At 48.0% G+C, this 14,049-nt stretch overlaps 1 protein-coding gene across 1 annotated transcript in view; it reads left to right on the top strand.

Annotated features, from left to right (window-relative positions):
- Positions 1-14,049, top strand: part of MTCL2 (microtubule crosslinking factor 2) — a gene marked incomplete at its 5' end in the record, with an annotated part of 60,530 nt that overhangs the window by 33,836 nt on the left and 12,645 nt on the right. Inside the window, 5 exons of the mRNA XM_081097088.1 lie at positions 2,377-2,439; positions 3,125-4,306; positions 6,721-6,867; positions 9,208-9,333; positions 10,313-10,543. Of these exons, the coding sequence (XP_080953214.1) occupies positions 2,377-2,439; positions 3,125-4,306; positions 6,721-6,867; positions 9,208-9,333; positions 10,313-10,543 (1,749 nt within the window). The remainder of the gene's footprint in view (positions 1-2,376; positions 2,440-3,124; positions 4,307-6,720; positions 6,868-9,207; positions 9,334-10,312; positions 10,544-14,049) is intronic.

The raw sequence follows: 14,049 nt of genomic DNA, 5'->3' as shown, positions 1-14,049 counted from the left end.
TTTGTTTGGACTTGAAGCTATAGTACTCAAGAAGCCCATCTGGAGTTCATCTTCCTGGCTCTGTGGTTTCTACCTGGGCTGCATGTTAGAATCACTTAGGGAGCTATTTTAAAATACTGATGTCTGCGACCTACCCTGGACCAATTATATCAGAATCTCTGGGGGTGGGACCTTGGGCATTGTTTTTTTTTTATTTCTTTAAGTTCCCTAGGTAATTCTCATGTTCATCCAGATTTTGAACTACTGTGCTACCTCATCAAAGAAGGCCCATTTTCTCCTTCCAAGTTCTTGGAACTAGATCTAGAGCTATTCCAAGACCTGGTCCCAGGTCAGCCGTGGATTTGCTGTGGGACCTCGCTCTCACCTTCAGTAAAGCTGGGGCTTGGATTAGATCAGTGGCTCTCCCCTTCGTGTATTCACACCACACGAGAGCGTTCTCAAAAACACCTGCCCAACCCGGAAAGTCAGAAGCAGCCCAAGTGAACCATCCTGCTTCGCAGGAAGACGTGCTCGGTGGAATCATGCATCTAACTGAATGACTCTTAAACACTGTGAAACTTCAGTAATGATTATTGTAGCCTTGCCCCCTCGAAACCCCCTAGGCGAGTGCTATTCACATTCTTGCCAGAGATATATAAGCATTCCTGTTTCTCTGTAGCAGCAGTTCTCAACCTGTGGGTGGCGACCCCTGAAAATACATCCTGCATATCAGATATTTACATAACGATTCATAACAGTAGCAAAATTACAGTTATGAAGTAGCAACGAAAATAATTTTATGGTTGGGGTCACCACAACATGAGGAACTGTATTAAAGGGTCGCGGCTTAGGAAGGTTGAGAGCTTCAGCAGAATGTGTTGTGAGATGTTTGGATTTTTGCCAATCTGATAGGTGTCTCAGTGTAGTTTGAGTTTGCATTTCTCTGTTGAACAGCGTTAAGCATCTTCCTATGCTTAGGAGCCATTTACTTCCCTTTTCCTGAGAACTGTTTTTCATATCACCACCCCATTTTTCTATAGATTTTTTGGCTTTTTTTATTCTCTATTTTGTGAAGCTCTTTACCTGTTTAGGATATTGGCCCTTTGTCAGTGTTATGAATTGCAAATATTTTTCCCAGTTTGTCATTCATATTTTTACTTTTTTTAAGATGTATTATTTTTCCATGTCGATTTTGTTTATCTGATCAAACGTATCCGTTTTCTCCCCCTATCACTTCTGGATCTTTGAGTCATGACTACGTGTTATAGTCTTCTTTTCCTTTCATCTGCATTCAGACTTTTACAGTTTAAATTGGGATCAGTCCCTCATCATTTCCAAGGCTCCTTTGGATTATGATTTCACCCATATTTATTCATTCTGGGTTAAAGTCCCACTAGAAGGCCATTCCAGGAGGACAGGGTTTCCTCGGAGGTGGAGCTTTACGTGCAGAGACTATGGAAGGGTCCCCTTGGGAATAACACCACCAGGGAACAGAGGGAGAGTGGGGCTGTGGAGCCTTCAGACCCGTGGCTCAGCCCATCTCATGGGGAGCTCTGGAGCGTGGACGGCCCTTTAGAGCTGCCCTGGGTTGAGGCAGTGGAGCGTGGACCAGTCGTTGGATGTGGGCTGCCCTCAGTCCATGGCCATTGTTGTGAGGGGGACTCAACGTTGAGGTCTTAGCACTGGGAGAGGACGAGTGTCCCAGTCCTGAAAAGGGGATCTGGATGGAGCATCCGCCCCAAATACCTGTCTGCCTTGGCACCTGCTGTATTCTCTGTACCTGCCGGTGCTTAGCACATCATAGGTGCTCAGGAAGTCTTTGGTGAATGACTGTCAAGAACAGAAACCCAGCTCTAACCGGTTTGGCTCAGTGGATAGAGCGTCAGCCTGTGAACTGAAGGGTCCCAAGTTCGATTCCGGTCAAGGACATGTACCTTGGTTTCGGGCACATCCCCAGTAGGGAGTGTGCAGGAGGCAGCTGAATGAATGTTTCTCTCTCACTGATGTTTCCAACTCTCTATACCTCTCCCTTTCTCTCTGTAAAAAATCAATAAAATATATTAAAAAAGGAACAAAACAAAAAAAGAACAGAAACCCAGATACCGGGTTGTAGCCAGGCCAACTGGATCCAATGTGGTGGCGGGCGAGAGGGGAGGCACCCTGGGCAGGTGTGTTCAGAATCATCTCCTGAAGTGCTTCTGGCCTGTCCCCCATTTGCAACCCACTGGGTGGTCTGGAGAGGCCCTCTGGCTCCGCAGGTGGTGCTGGCCAAGGCCTGGAGATGGCTGGGCTGGTGGAGAAGGGGGCCCCAGTGAACCTGCAGGCTCTGTGACTTCTCTTTGGATGCCATCGCCCTCCTGAGCTCCCAATGCTGACTTTCTCTTGCTCTCCCTCCAGCATTCCTTGAAGAAAAGAGGAACGCGTTCCTTGGGGAAGACAGACAAGAAGCCTTCGGTGCAGGTACTTCCCAGCAGTTCCCACAGCCCCCAGCGTGGAGCCCCTGCTGGCAGGTTTTAGTCTTAAGGCGGAAGGCCTAACTCCAAGTGGCCTGGGGGTCTCTCCGAGATCTTCACCCCTCTCTCGCTTTTATTCCATCCTCCCCTTGTTCCTTTTCTTAGCTTTGCTGTCCACTTCATTTCCCAAAACCATGCCCTGACCCGTGATTCTCACACACTCAGATAAGGTGCTATGTGTAGCATAGGCCAGGCAGAGGATACCGTTAGCCTCTGGTGCTGGATTGTCAGGGTGCCAGGCATTTTTCATGCATTATCTCATTTAATCCTCTCCATGGCTCTGTGAGGGAGGGAGTGTTATTGTTCCATTTTACGGGTGAGGAAATTGTCATAATAATGTTAGTAGTGGTAGTAACGGCAATAGTCACCTTGGCAAAAAAAATGTTGCCTACTCCAGGAAGCCCGCCTGGACTCCCCAGGTTACGTGTGGTGCTCCATCCTTGCTGCTTTATCAGTGTTCCCCTCTCTGCTTCCCTCTGGGCCCCCAGCTCCTTGAAGGTTGGGGCTTCCTCCGCTTTATTCCTGTGTCCCCAGCCCATAGTTGGTGCTCCCAGAAATGCTATGGCTGGTATTGAGCCTCCTAACACTAACCTTCCTGGGTCCTCTCTGTCCCTGTGCCCATCGGGCCCCAGGAGGACAGTGCAGACCTGAAGTGCCAGCTGCACTTTGCAAAGGAGGAGTCGGCCCTCATGTGCAAGAAGCTCACCAAGCTGGTCAAGGAAAACGACAGCATGAAGGAGGAGCTGCTCAAGTACCGCTCGCTCTACGGTGATCTAGACAGCGCCCTGTCGGCCGAGGAGCTGGCAGATGCACCCCACTCGCGGGAGACCGAGCTGAAGGTGCATCTGAAGCTGGTGGAGGAGGAGGCCAACCTGCTGAGCCGCCGCATCGTGGAGCTGGAGGTGGAGAACCGAGGCTTGCGGGCCGAGATGGACGACATGAAGGATCACGGTGGCAGTGGTGGGGGCCCGGAGGCACGCCTGGCCTTCTCTGCGCTGGGTGGCAGTGAGTGCGGGGAGAGCTTGGCAGAGCTGCGGCGACACCTGCAGTTCGTGGAGGAGGAGGCAGAGCTGCTGCGGCGCTCCTCGGCCGAACTTGAGGACCAGAACAAACTGCTGCTGGGTGAGCTGGCCAAATACCGTTCAGAGCACGAGCTGGACGTGACGCTGTCGGAGGACAGCTGCTCCGTGCTCAGCGAGCCCTCGCAGGAGGAGCTGGCGGCCGCCAAACTGCAGATCGGTGAGCTCAGTGGCAAAGTCAAGAAGCTCCAGTATGAGAACCGTGTGCTCCTGTCTAACCTGCAGCGCTGCGATCTTGCCTCCTGCCAGAGAACACGGCCAATGCTGGAGACGGACGCTGAGGCGGGGGACTCTGCCCAGTGCGTGCCCGCTGCCCTTGGCGAGGCCCATGGCCCCCATGCCACCCGGCTCTGCAGAGCCAGGGATGCTGAAGTGCTGCCTGGTCTGAGGGAGCAGGCCGCCCTGGTCAGCAAGGCCATTGACATCCTGGTGGCTGATGCTAACGGCTTCTCAGCTGGCCTCCGCCTGTATCTGGACAACGAGTGTGCCGACTTTCGGCTGCATGAGGCCCCCGACAACAGTGAGGGCCCCAGGGACACCAAGCTCATCCATGCTATCCTGGTTCGGCTGAGCATGCTGCAGCAGGAGCTTAACGCCTTCACGCGGAAGGCAGACGCGGTCCTTGGGAGTTCTGCCAAGGAGGCGCAAGAGACCTTCTCGTCGCTGACCCCCTTGGGCTCCCAGGGGCCCTCCAAGGAGATTCTTCTGGCCAAAGACCTTGGCTCAGACTTCCAGGTAAGAGGTCCAAGTCATAGGCCCTGTTATTTTTTTTGATAGAACCTTTTTTACTGAAGCACAACACACAGAGGGGTACACAAAGCATAGGTGTAGAGCTTAGGATTTTACCAAGGTGAGCACAGTCATATAATCACTCCCCAGAACAAGAACTAGAAGACGACCAGCACCCCTCCTCAGGCCCCTTTCCAGCCACAGTGCCCCTTCCCAAGGGTAGCCTCTTGATTTAGTTTGGTCTGTCTTTGAACTTCATATAAATTGACTCACCCAGTACACATTTGTGTCTGGCTTCCTTCACTCACCGTGTGTTCGTTGTCTGATGTGGCAAGAGTTTGTTCATTCTCTTTACTGGATAGTCTCATTGAGTGAATATGCCAAAATTCCTTACTCATTTACTATTGATAGATATAGGGCTTGATTCTGAGGCCCTGCCTTTTTTTCAGGTTGCCCTTTCTTCTTTTCTTGTTTCTTTCACAATTTTGTATTTTAAAATGAGTATTATCAAAACAAAGAACTTTTCTTCAGGTCAGATGCAAAGGCCAGGAACTTAGCTTTCTAAAGATAAGGAATGAACTTGTAGGTCTGGATGTCTGTACAATATTACTTAGAAAAGTTAAAATAGCAAATGTATTTGTCCCCCGAAAAAGCATTATTGACAAAGTAGTCCATAAACATTCAAAGCGTTTCAGAAGCACCTGAGTAAAAGATGAACGCCTCCTCTCGGCCAGGGTGGATCAGTCCTATGCACCAAGAGGTCACAGGTCACAGGTTCAATTCCCAGTCAGGGCACATGACCGGGTTGCCGGCTCGATCCCCAGGTGGTGGCCAATCAATGATTCTCTCTCATCATTGATGTTTTTAACTTTCCCTCTCCCTTCCTCTCTGTCTAAAAATCAATAAAAACATATTTTTAAAAAAAGATGAAAGCCTCCTCTTTGCTGCTTCTCACTCCCTATGGGTCTGCTTTTAACAGCCTGGAGAAGCTCTGGCCAATACAGTGGCCTCTAGCCACATGTGGCTACTTAAATTTAAGTTAATAAAAATTATACACAATTGAAAATTCCGTTCCTCAGTCGCAGTAGCCACATTTCAAGTGCTCAGTAGCTGCCTGTGTCAAGGAGTGTAGCTCTATAATATTCCATCACCACAGCATGCCCTTCTAAATATTTCTCTGTGTAGACGCTCATATATTTTATTTTTTTCACCCAAATTGTCTTTTGTTATACCTACTGTTACCACACAACTTATTTTTATCATGCAGTGTATCTGTTGGCTCATTTACTTATGAAGCTGTATTTATTGTTCATGCACTTTTGTGTTCAGTGCTGGAGGTGCCATGTTAAGCAAAAACAGATAGGAGTCCTGCCTCCCACCCCCGCCCATATCATCTAGTAGGGAAGAGAGATGTTAATAAAAAGATGCCAGTAAATATGAAATTACAAACTGAGGTGAGGGCTTTCAAGGAAAGGTACTTGGTTCTGTGAACAAGGAACTTGACCTAGATCAGTGATGGCGGACCTTTTGAGCACGGTGTGTCAGCATTTTGAAAAACCCTAACTTAACTCTGGTGCCGTGTCACATATAGAAATTTTTTTATATTTGCAACCATAGTAAAACAAAGACTTATATTTTTGATATTTATTTTATATATTTAAATGCCATTTAACAAAGAAAAATCAACCAAAAAAATGAGTTCACGTGTCACCTCTGACATGCGTGTCATAGGTTCGCCATCACTGACCTAGAACCTGGGTCAGGCAAGGCCTCTGATCTGAGCTGAGACCAGAAGGATGAGTAACCAGGGGAAGAATGTTCTGAGCAGAGGGAACAGCCTGTGCCAATGGTCGTGGCCGGAAGGAGCGTGGTGTGTCCAGGAACTAAGAGAAGGAGTGAGGCGGGACTGCAGAGCATCGGGAAGGCGTGAGCTCCATCCTAAGAGCAATGGGATGCGTCTTGCCATGTCTGTACGGAGAGATTTCACTCCTTCTTGTTCACCACTGCACAGTGTAGTGGTGCCATAATTTATTTAATCGGTGTCCTGTTGATGTTGCTTGTTTAAGCAAGCAGACTGCCCCAGGTGAGGTCACCCTCTTGGCTCTTTTTGAAGTAGGAATGAGCTGGGACCGCACATGTAGTAGAATAGTTGAGGCTGGCTCAGAGATTTATGCACAGGACAGACATTCACACAATCAGTGTTTCGCTTTCCACTTACCCAGTCATTCATCCTGTCAACAAACATTCATGGAGTGGTTGCAGTGCCCGATCCAGGGCTAGGTCTGGGCTACAGACGTCCCAGCCCTCAGGTGGGTGGTCAGAGCCTCTTGTAGAGCCCAGAGGCCCGGGGTGGGGCTGTTTCTGGCACCCCTCGGGCCCATCCCCATGGTTATTGTGGTCTCTTCTGCCTGTGCCTCTAGGTGCAGCCACCTGACTTCAGGGACCTGCCGGAATGGGAGCCCAGGATACGAGAGGCCTTCCGCACTGGTGACTTGGACTCCAAGCCCGACCCTGGCCGGAGCTTCAGGCCTTACCGAGCTGAAGACAATGATTCCTACGCCTCTGAGGTGGGCATCGCCCTGAGCAAGCAGCGGGGCGGGTAGGAAGAGAGTGTCTGGGGCTTCCCAAAGCAGCAGGGTCCATGGGGAATCTTAGTTGGTGATGATGTGGGTTTTGAGTATTCCATTTGGTTTCAAGCTTCCGGAAACCAGGACAAAAAGGGAAACAAGGAAGTTTAGGCCATTCTCGTGGCCTGATAAAAGGAAGCTTATAAACTCAATAATTTATGGCATTTACTGGAACCACTAATTTACATACAGGAAGGCAGCAGTCTCTACTGTCAGGCGACTGGGTTCACACTGTGGGTCCACTGTATACTGTCTGTAAATCACTTGACCTCTCCGATCCTCAGTTTCTCGCCGTTAAAATAAAGCGATCCCTCATAGTATGTTGAAAGTATTAAATATACAAAAAGCCTCAGCTTAAGCCTGGTCCATGCTGGGTGAGGAGGAGGATGACAGTTCACTGGGCCTCAGGGGACCTACCATTGTGACTGTGTGACTTTGGGCAGGGACATGGTCTTGCTCTAATGCAGCTTTCCCGTCTGTAACATGGGAGGATTAGAGTTGGTAGTGGCTGAAGAATTGCTAGGATTCTCTGATCCTTGAGGACTTCTGAGTGGTTCCAAGCCCTTCCCAAACCTGCAAGAAAAGGGTCCTATCACAGACAATAGGGGAGTGAGGGCCTGTGCTGAGAGGTGGGAGCAAACGGGGAGAGGTCAATGGGGGGAAAAGGAGACATACATAATACTTTCAACAACAAAGAATTAAAAAGAAAAGAAAAGGACCCTATAGACTGCTTTGGATGAGCTACCTGAGATTCCCGAACCACGGAGAGCCCTGTGTGTGCCCTAACCTGAGCATTCCTGGGGAGGCACTTTGGAGTCCCAGGAAGGCCAGTAGGCAATCTATGCAGAGTGAGTAGCTCCCTTGAAGTTGAAAGATCAAATTCTCTAAGTGGTTAGAGTTTCCTAGCAGCCATGGCCAAAGTGGGGAGGGGCGGAATCAGGAGATATTTAGTTCTCATTTTCTGAGAAAAGGAAATAGGCCAGCTCACCTGCAGAGAAAATAATTTCCTGCACGCATTCAATGACTGCTTCATTCAACCACTCTTTATTGAGCAGTTCCAATTTGCCAGGCCCTGTGTTGGGTACTGAGTTCACGGAGAATACTAGAGACAGCAGATCTAGCCCTACAAGGATTTTTAATGCAAAGCAGGAGTATAAGATAAACCTCAAGTCAGTGCCTTCCATTGCCAAATTTCCACATTATTGGCCAGATTAAAAAATGTGTATTTATTTCATAGAGGGACATCTTGCCACGCCTGGGAAGGTTTTGTGTAAGGGTGGAACTGACCTTTCCTTATTTTTCCTCCTGCTTAACATGACACCATAAAAATTTCCCTCGGTTATTAGAAATACATAAAAAATGTTAAAGTGCGGTGTAACATACATACAGAAAAGCACTTGCATTGTAAGTGGACAGCTCAAATAATTTCCGCAAACTGAACACTCCTGTGTAATCAGCACGCCGGCGAACAAACAAGCATGGCCTGCCCCGGGAGTCCTCTATGCCCTCTTCTAGTCTCCATCCTGATTTCTAACAGAGTAGGTTCGCTTTGCCTGTTTAGCTACAAATACTTATAAGCACAACTTCCCATGAAAATGTAGTTTTATTGTCTTTTTCTTAAGATTTTATTACATAGCAGCAAATAGCTACAACAAAGTCCCTAAGCACCATTGCGTAAAGATACAAAGAAGAAAGTCAAGATCATAAGATTATCACACAGTTAACTACTGTTAACATTTAGTGTGTCCGTATCCTTCCTGTTTTTCTATTGAGATATATCTTTTTAAACTCTTTATTAAAGTATAACATCATATAATATACATATAATATGATAATACACATACAATAAAGGTGACCATCCTTAAGGATATAGTTAATGGGTCTTACCTATGTATAGACCCATTTAACACATATATTGATTCTCATCATTATTATCTAAGTTGTTTGTAACTTTTGCCGTTATAAACAATGAGATAGTGAACAGTTTTTGCAAATCAAACTCAGTTTCCACACTATATTATTTTCTTCAAGTAACTTTAAAAAAGACACATTATCAAGTTAAAATTGTAATAGCTAGATTTGACGTGCACTGTTTTGTTCCATCATCATGATGAACCGCTGAGGTAGGGTCAGCCATTGTGCCCTATTTGTACTTGAAGGACAGCTTGGGTCTGACTGACTGCTGGTTGCTTCCCTACCACTGTTGTCCTCTGACCACAGCTTCTCCCCGCCTCTTGTTCTCTCCCTCCTCATTCTTCATGTCCCTCATCCCTATCCCAGATCAAGGAGCTGCAGCTGGTGCTGGCCGAGGCCCACGACAGCCTCCGGGGCCTGCAAGAACAGCTGTCCCAGGAGCGGCAGCTACGGAAGGAGGAGGCTGACAACTTCAACCAGAAAATGGTCCAGGTGTGTGGTGCTCAATGCCCTACCTACACTTACTCCAACCTCCCTTCCCTGACTTGAAGGCAGAAATCTCAGAAGTCCACGAGTCTTAAGAAGGCAGGAATGTCAGGGGAAACCTGAGTCTTCCTGCTCCATGGTTGTGGAGTGTCTGCACATGTGATCACACATTAGCTGTGCTGGGCTGGAATCTGGGGCTCGTCATTGGCTGCCGTTGTGACCTCCTGTCTCGTCTCTGAGTCTCAATTTCCTGTCTATGAAGTACTACCCCCATCTGTAGCCAAAAGGCCATGGGTCTGGCTGGTAATCAAGATGCTAATCCTACTAATAGAAAGCATTTATTAAGCCCTTACTGTATGTCAGGCCTGTGCAATGCACTGCTACACATTATGTCCTTTAATCCGCAGGTCTTCCTTTATGCTGTGTCCCGATTTTACAGATGGGGAAACTGATTCCCAGAGAGCTGAAGTACTTTTGCCGAGGGTTGCACATCCAGGCAAAGTGGGGCTAGGATTCTAATCAAGGTCTCTGGCTCCCTCTTAGCCATGACATAGCATTGCTTTCTCTAGGATATTACATGTGTTCAGTCTTCCTCACTCCCAGCATGCCCTTACCCCTCCCTGCCTTCATTGCTCATCCTCCCAAGTTCCTCATTAAATGTGAGTTCATGTGAAACATTGGCACAAAGTACATGCTTATTAGATTATGTCATGGTTTTTAAAATCAAACAGAACTGGATTCAAATCCCAGCTGTTTTCACTGATTCAGTAACTGATTGCTGTGGATTTTCTGAGTCCTCCTCCCTGGAGTAGCAGAGGGCAGTGTTTAGCTCAACAGAATGAGCTGCTAGTGGTGGAATTCCTGGCAGGAATCACCAACAAACACCACCCAGATTTTCTTCTCTGCCCTTGTCAAAAGCCTGGAATGGGGTGGGGTAGTGCCCAGGAAGACAGCTGGGTTGCTCATGCTCTTGTTCACCTCAAAGCTGAAGGAGGACCAGCAGAGGGCGCTCCTGAGGCGGGAGTTTGAGCTGCAGAGCCTGAGTCTCCAGCGCAGGCTGGAGCAGAAATTCTGGAGCCAGGAGAAGAACATGCTGGTGCAGGAGTCCCAGCAGTTCAAGCACAACTTCCTGCTGCTCTTCATGAAGCTCAGGTGGTTCCTCAAGCGCTGGCGGCAGGGCAAGGTTTTGCCCAGCGAGCGGGATGACTTCCTTGAGGTATGTTTCCTCTGGGACGGGGACCGGGTCGAGGGTGGTATAGGGCTGATAGGATCAGAGGGACACCCAGCTGGCATCAGTACAGCCCTGAGGCTCCTCTACAAGCCATCCCCTTGCAGGCTTCATTCAGCATCTGTTTGTGAGAGCCAGCTCTTTACTGGATGCTGTAGCAGGTGCTGGGGGATACCGTGGTGAAGAAGACAGACTGGGTTCCGGCCTCAGCAGGAGAAAATCTCCTGGGGGGGCTGGTAGGTCTCTAATTCTTGTTCATTTCCCTTTTTAACAAACCTTGGAGTCTTCAGCAGGCAACAGTATGTAGGTGATTTTAATAATCTAGTTCTGTTGATATTCCATTAGATACAGGTATAGTGTGCATTAATGCTTTTTACTCCTTTAAGTGTAGCTTACACACAGTAAAGTGTGCACATCTTAAGTTACAGCTGATGAAGTTGTATAGTGTACACCTGTGTAGCCCCCACTGATCACAATAGAGCACATTTGTAGTGCCCCAGTCAATATGCCCACCCCAGCAGTCAGCACAATTCTGATTTCTTACACCATCAATTACTTTTGCCTATTGTAGAATAGAAGTTTATGTAAATGTAGGTAGTCTTTTTGTGTCTGTCTTCTTTTGCTCACTATAAGTTTTGAGATTCATTCATGTTTTGCATATACTAGTTCATTTTTTATTGTTTATGTTTGACTTATGAATATACCTATTTTATTTTTAATGTTACCTTTTTTTTATTTTTTTATTTTTATTTTTTATTTATTTTTTATTTTTTAATGTTACCTTTGATATATTAGCAATGGAGCTTTCCATTTTTAGCAATAATACTTTCCTTTTTTAGATAATACTTATTTAACTAGAAAGAGTAGGTTGACTTAAAAACATGAATGAGAGTAGAGGTAGTATTTGGATGTGGCAGGAAACATGAGGAGTGGAACTTTGGGAAGGACTCCCATGGCCCTCAGCCTGTGCAGGATCCTTTGTTCCTCAAAGCCCCTGTGCCCCATCGTCAGCACTAACATTGCTGAGAGAAGGGAGCACATAAGGACATCATACCTCAGTCACATCCAGCTGAGCTGGCACTGCTTACCTTGGCCTTTTGGGTATAGGTGCCTCTGGTCTAGCCCAAGCTTGGAAAAAATTTGCCTGACATTCATTTGACAGCAGAACCTTTATTTATTCCATTTCATGTTCATATTCATATGTTTATAGGGGAAATACTAGTGTCTTGGAGCACAGGGTGTTACACCAGAGTTTGCCAGGGTCGTTATACAATACGAGAGGCTCAGTGCACGAAATTCATGCACAGGTCGGGTCCCTAGTGGCTGCCGGCTGCCAGCCAGGGCCTCCCTTCCCCTGGCTGCCTGCTGCCACCGCTGGCCGGGGCAGGGTTGGCTGGGGGAAGGGGCCACGGGCGATTGGCTGGCCAGCCCCGCCCCCTGAACAAACTCCCAGTCGAACTCCCGGTTGAGGGGACAATTTGCACATTAGGCTTTTATTATATAGGAGGATAGAGTGTAGGTGCCATATTATTCTTTTAAATCCTGATTAATTCTGAATTCCAAGCACACCTGACCCTAAGGATTTCAGAGAAAGAGTTGTGTACCTGTGTATATAGATAGAAGATTGTATATTTAAATACTGTGGCCGGGGACAGGATTGGAGGGTGTTTCTTTATGCAGGCCCTGCCCCCCGCCACAAACACACACACTTTCCAGCCTCTATACCTTCCTGACCCTAGAAACCCTTATTCATGTGATTTCTAGGACACGCTCTTGGCTTTCCTTTCACCTCACTGGTTGCTCCTTCTCCATCTCCTTGGCTGGACCCTCCTGCTCTCCCTGACCTGACCTCTGAATGACAGTCCCCAGGACTCAGCCCTCAGGCTGCATTTCTCCTTCGCCTGCACTTATTCCCCTGGGGAGCTCCTCCAGGCTGATGGCTTACATGGCCTTTCTTGCACATTGTGGATCTATTCAGAATCTGACCCAGCTGCACTTCCCCTTCCCCCCAGTCTGAGTCATCGTCACATCTTGTCTGGATTGTCACAGTAGCCTCCTCACTGGTCTCCCTGCTCCTGCCATTGTACCCTCCACCAAGCATCTTACATTCACACGGGTACAGGGGGTACCAGGCAGCATGTACTCAGTGTGGATGGTGCCCTGGGAGTTGTGTGATATGGGGCTCTGTTGCTGCCCTACATCTCCAGGTGACATTTGTGAAACTGAAAGTCAGGCCGAGGTCACTCCTCCCCTGGTTACCATTTCACCCGGAGAAGAAGCCAGAGTTTCTGCAGTGGCCTGGTCACCCAGCCCTGGCCTCCTCTCACTTCCTCAGGCAGACTGTCCCCCCTCAGGGCCTTTGCATCGGTTTTGTCCTTTTCTTGGAATTCTCAGCCTGCAGTTAAGCTCACAGCTCATTCTCTGACCTCCTTCCGGACGTGGCCCGAAGATCACCGTGTCTCCAATGCCTGCCTTGGCCACCATGCACAGCACACCTGGCTCCTTTTCTTGGTCTCTTTTTTCCTTAGCATCTATGGTTATGTGACATTCCACATATTTAATGACATTTCTTTTTTTTTTTAAATATATTTTATTGATTTTTTACAGAGAGGAAGGGAGAGGGATAGAGAGTTAGAAACATCGATGAGAGAGAAACATCGATCAGCTGCCTCCTGCACATCCCCCACTGGGGATGTGCCCGCAACCAAGGTACATGCCCTTGACCGGAATCGAACCTGGGACCCTTGAGTCCGCAGGCCGACGCTCTATCCACTGAGCCAAACTGGTCAGGGCTATTTAATGACATTTCATACATTTCACATATTTGTTTGTTTTCTTATTACTGGAATAGAAGCTAAAGGGTTTTTTGTCTATCTTGCTCACTGGTGTATCCCCAGTTCTGAGCACAAAGCCTGGCACATGGTAGGAGTTCAATAAATATTTGTCGAATGAATGACGACTGTGCACCCCAGGCAGAAGGTGGCTTCCTTCTGCCTCATTCCTATCCTGAACTAGTACCCTGGTCTCTTTGGCCAGCCCTGGACTGCTGCCCAGATTCCATCGGCAACAAACTCTGCTTCCCAGGAAATCTCCTTTCTGTCAACCTAAACCTCTGGTTCCCTTTTCTATAATCAAGGGGAACCTGTGTCTCTTTTATTCCAGCCACTGTGCCTACCTTGACCTGGCCTGACAACATGTCATTTCTGAGTAGCTCTCCGAGGCGCCTCATGGTGTTTGGGGTAGAGAGATGGTGGGAGGCCAGAAGTGCCTGACTCTCTAGCTGAGCTCCCGGTCTAGATGGCGCCCAGGGGTCAAAGTGAAAATGTGGGGAATCGGTGCTCAGCTGGATGCCTCTGAGTCATCCTGCACCACAGATCTCGTTCTTTCTTCCAGTCTGACTGTTCAGTCCACTTTCTTTCTGGCCCACTAGCCTGAATCCCCTCCTCCTGAGGATCAGACCCCCAGGCATGATGCCTCCCCACCTGTTTGATGAG

This window comes from Myotis nattereri, assembly GCF_964212035.1.
Source record: "Myotis nattereri genome assembly, chromosome: 8".
In the NCBI taxonomy this organism is placed as follows: domain Eukaryota; kingdom Metazoa; phylum Chordata; class Mammalia; order Chiroptera; family Vespertilionidae; genus Myotis; species Myotis nattereri.
The sequence above is the reverse complement of the archived record's forward strand: the minus strand, read 5'-3'. Positions and strand labels throughout refer to the sequence as shown.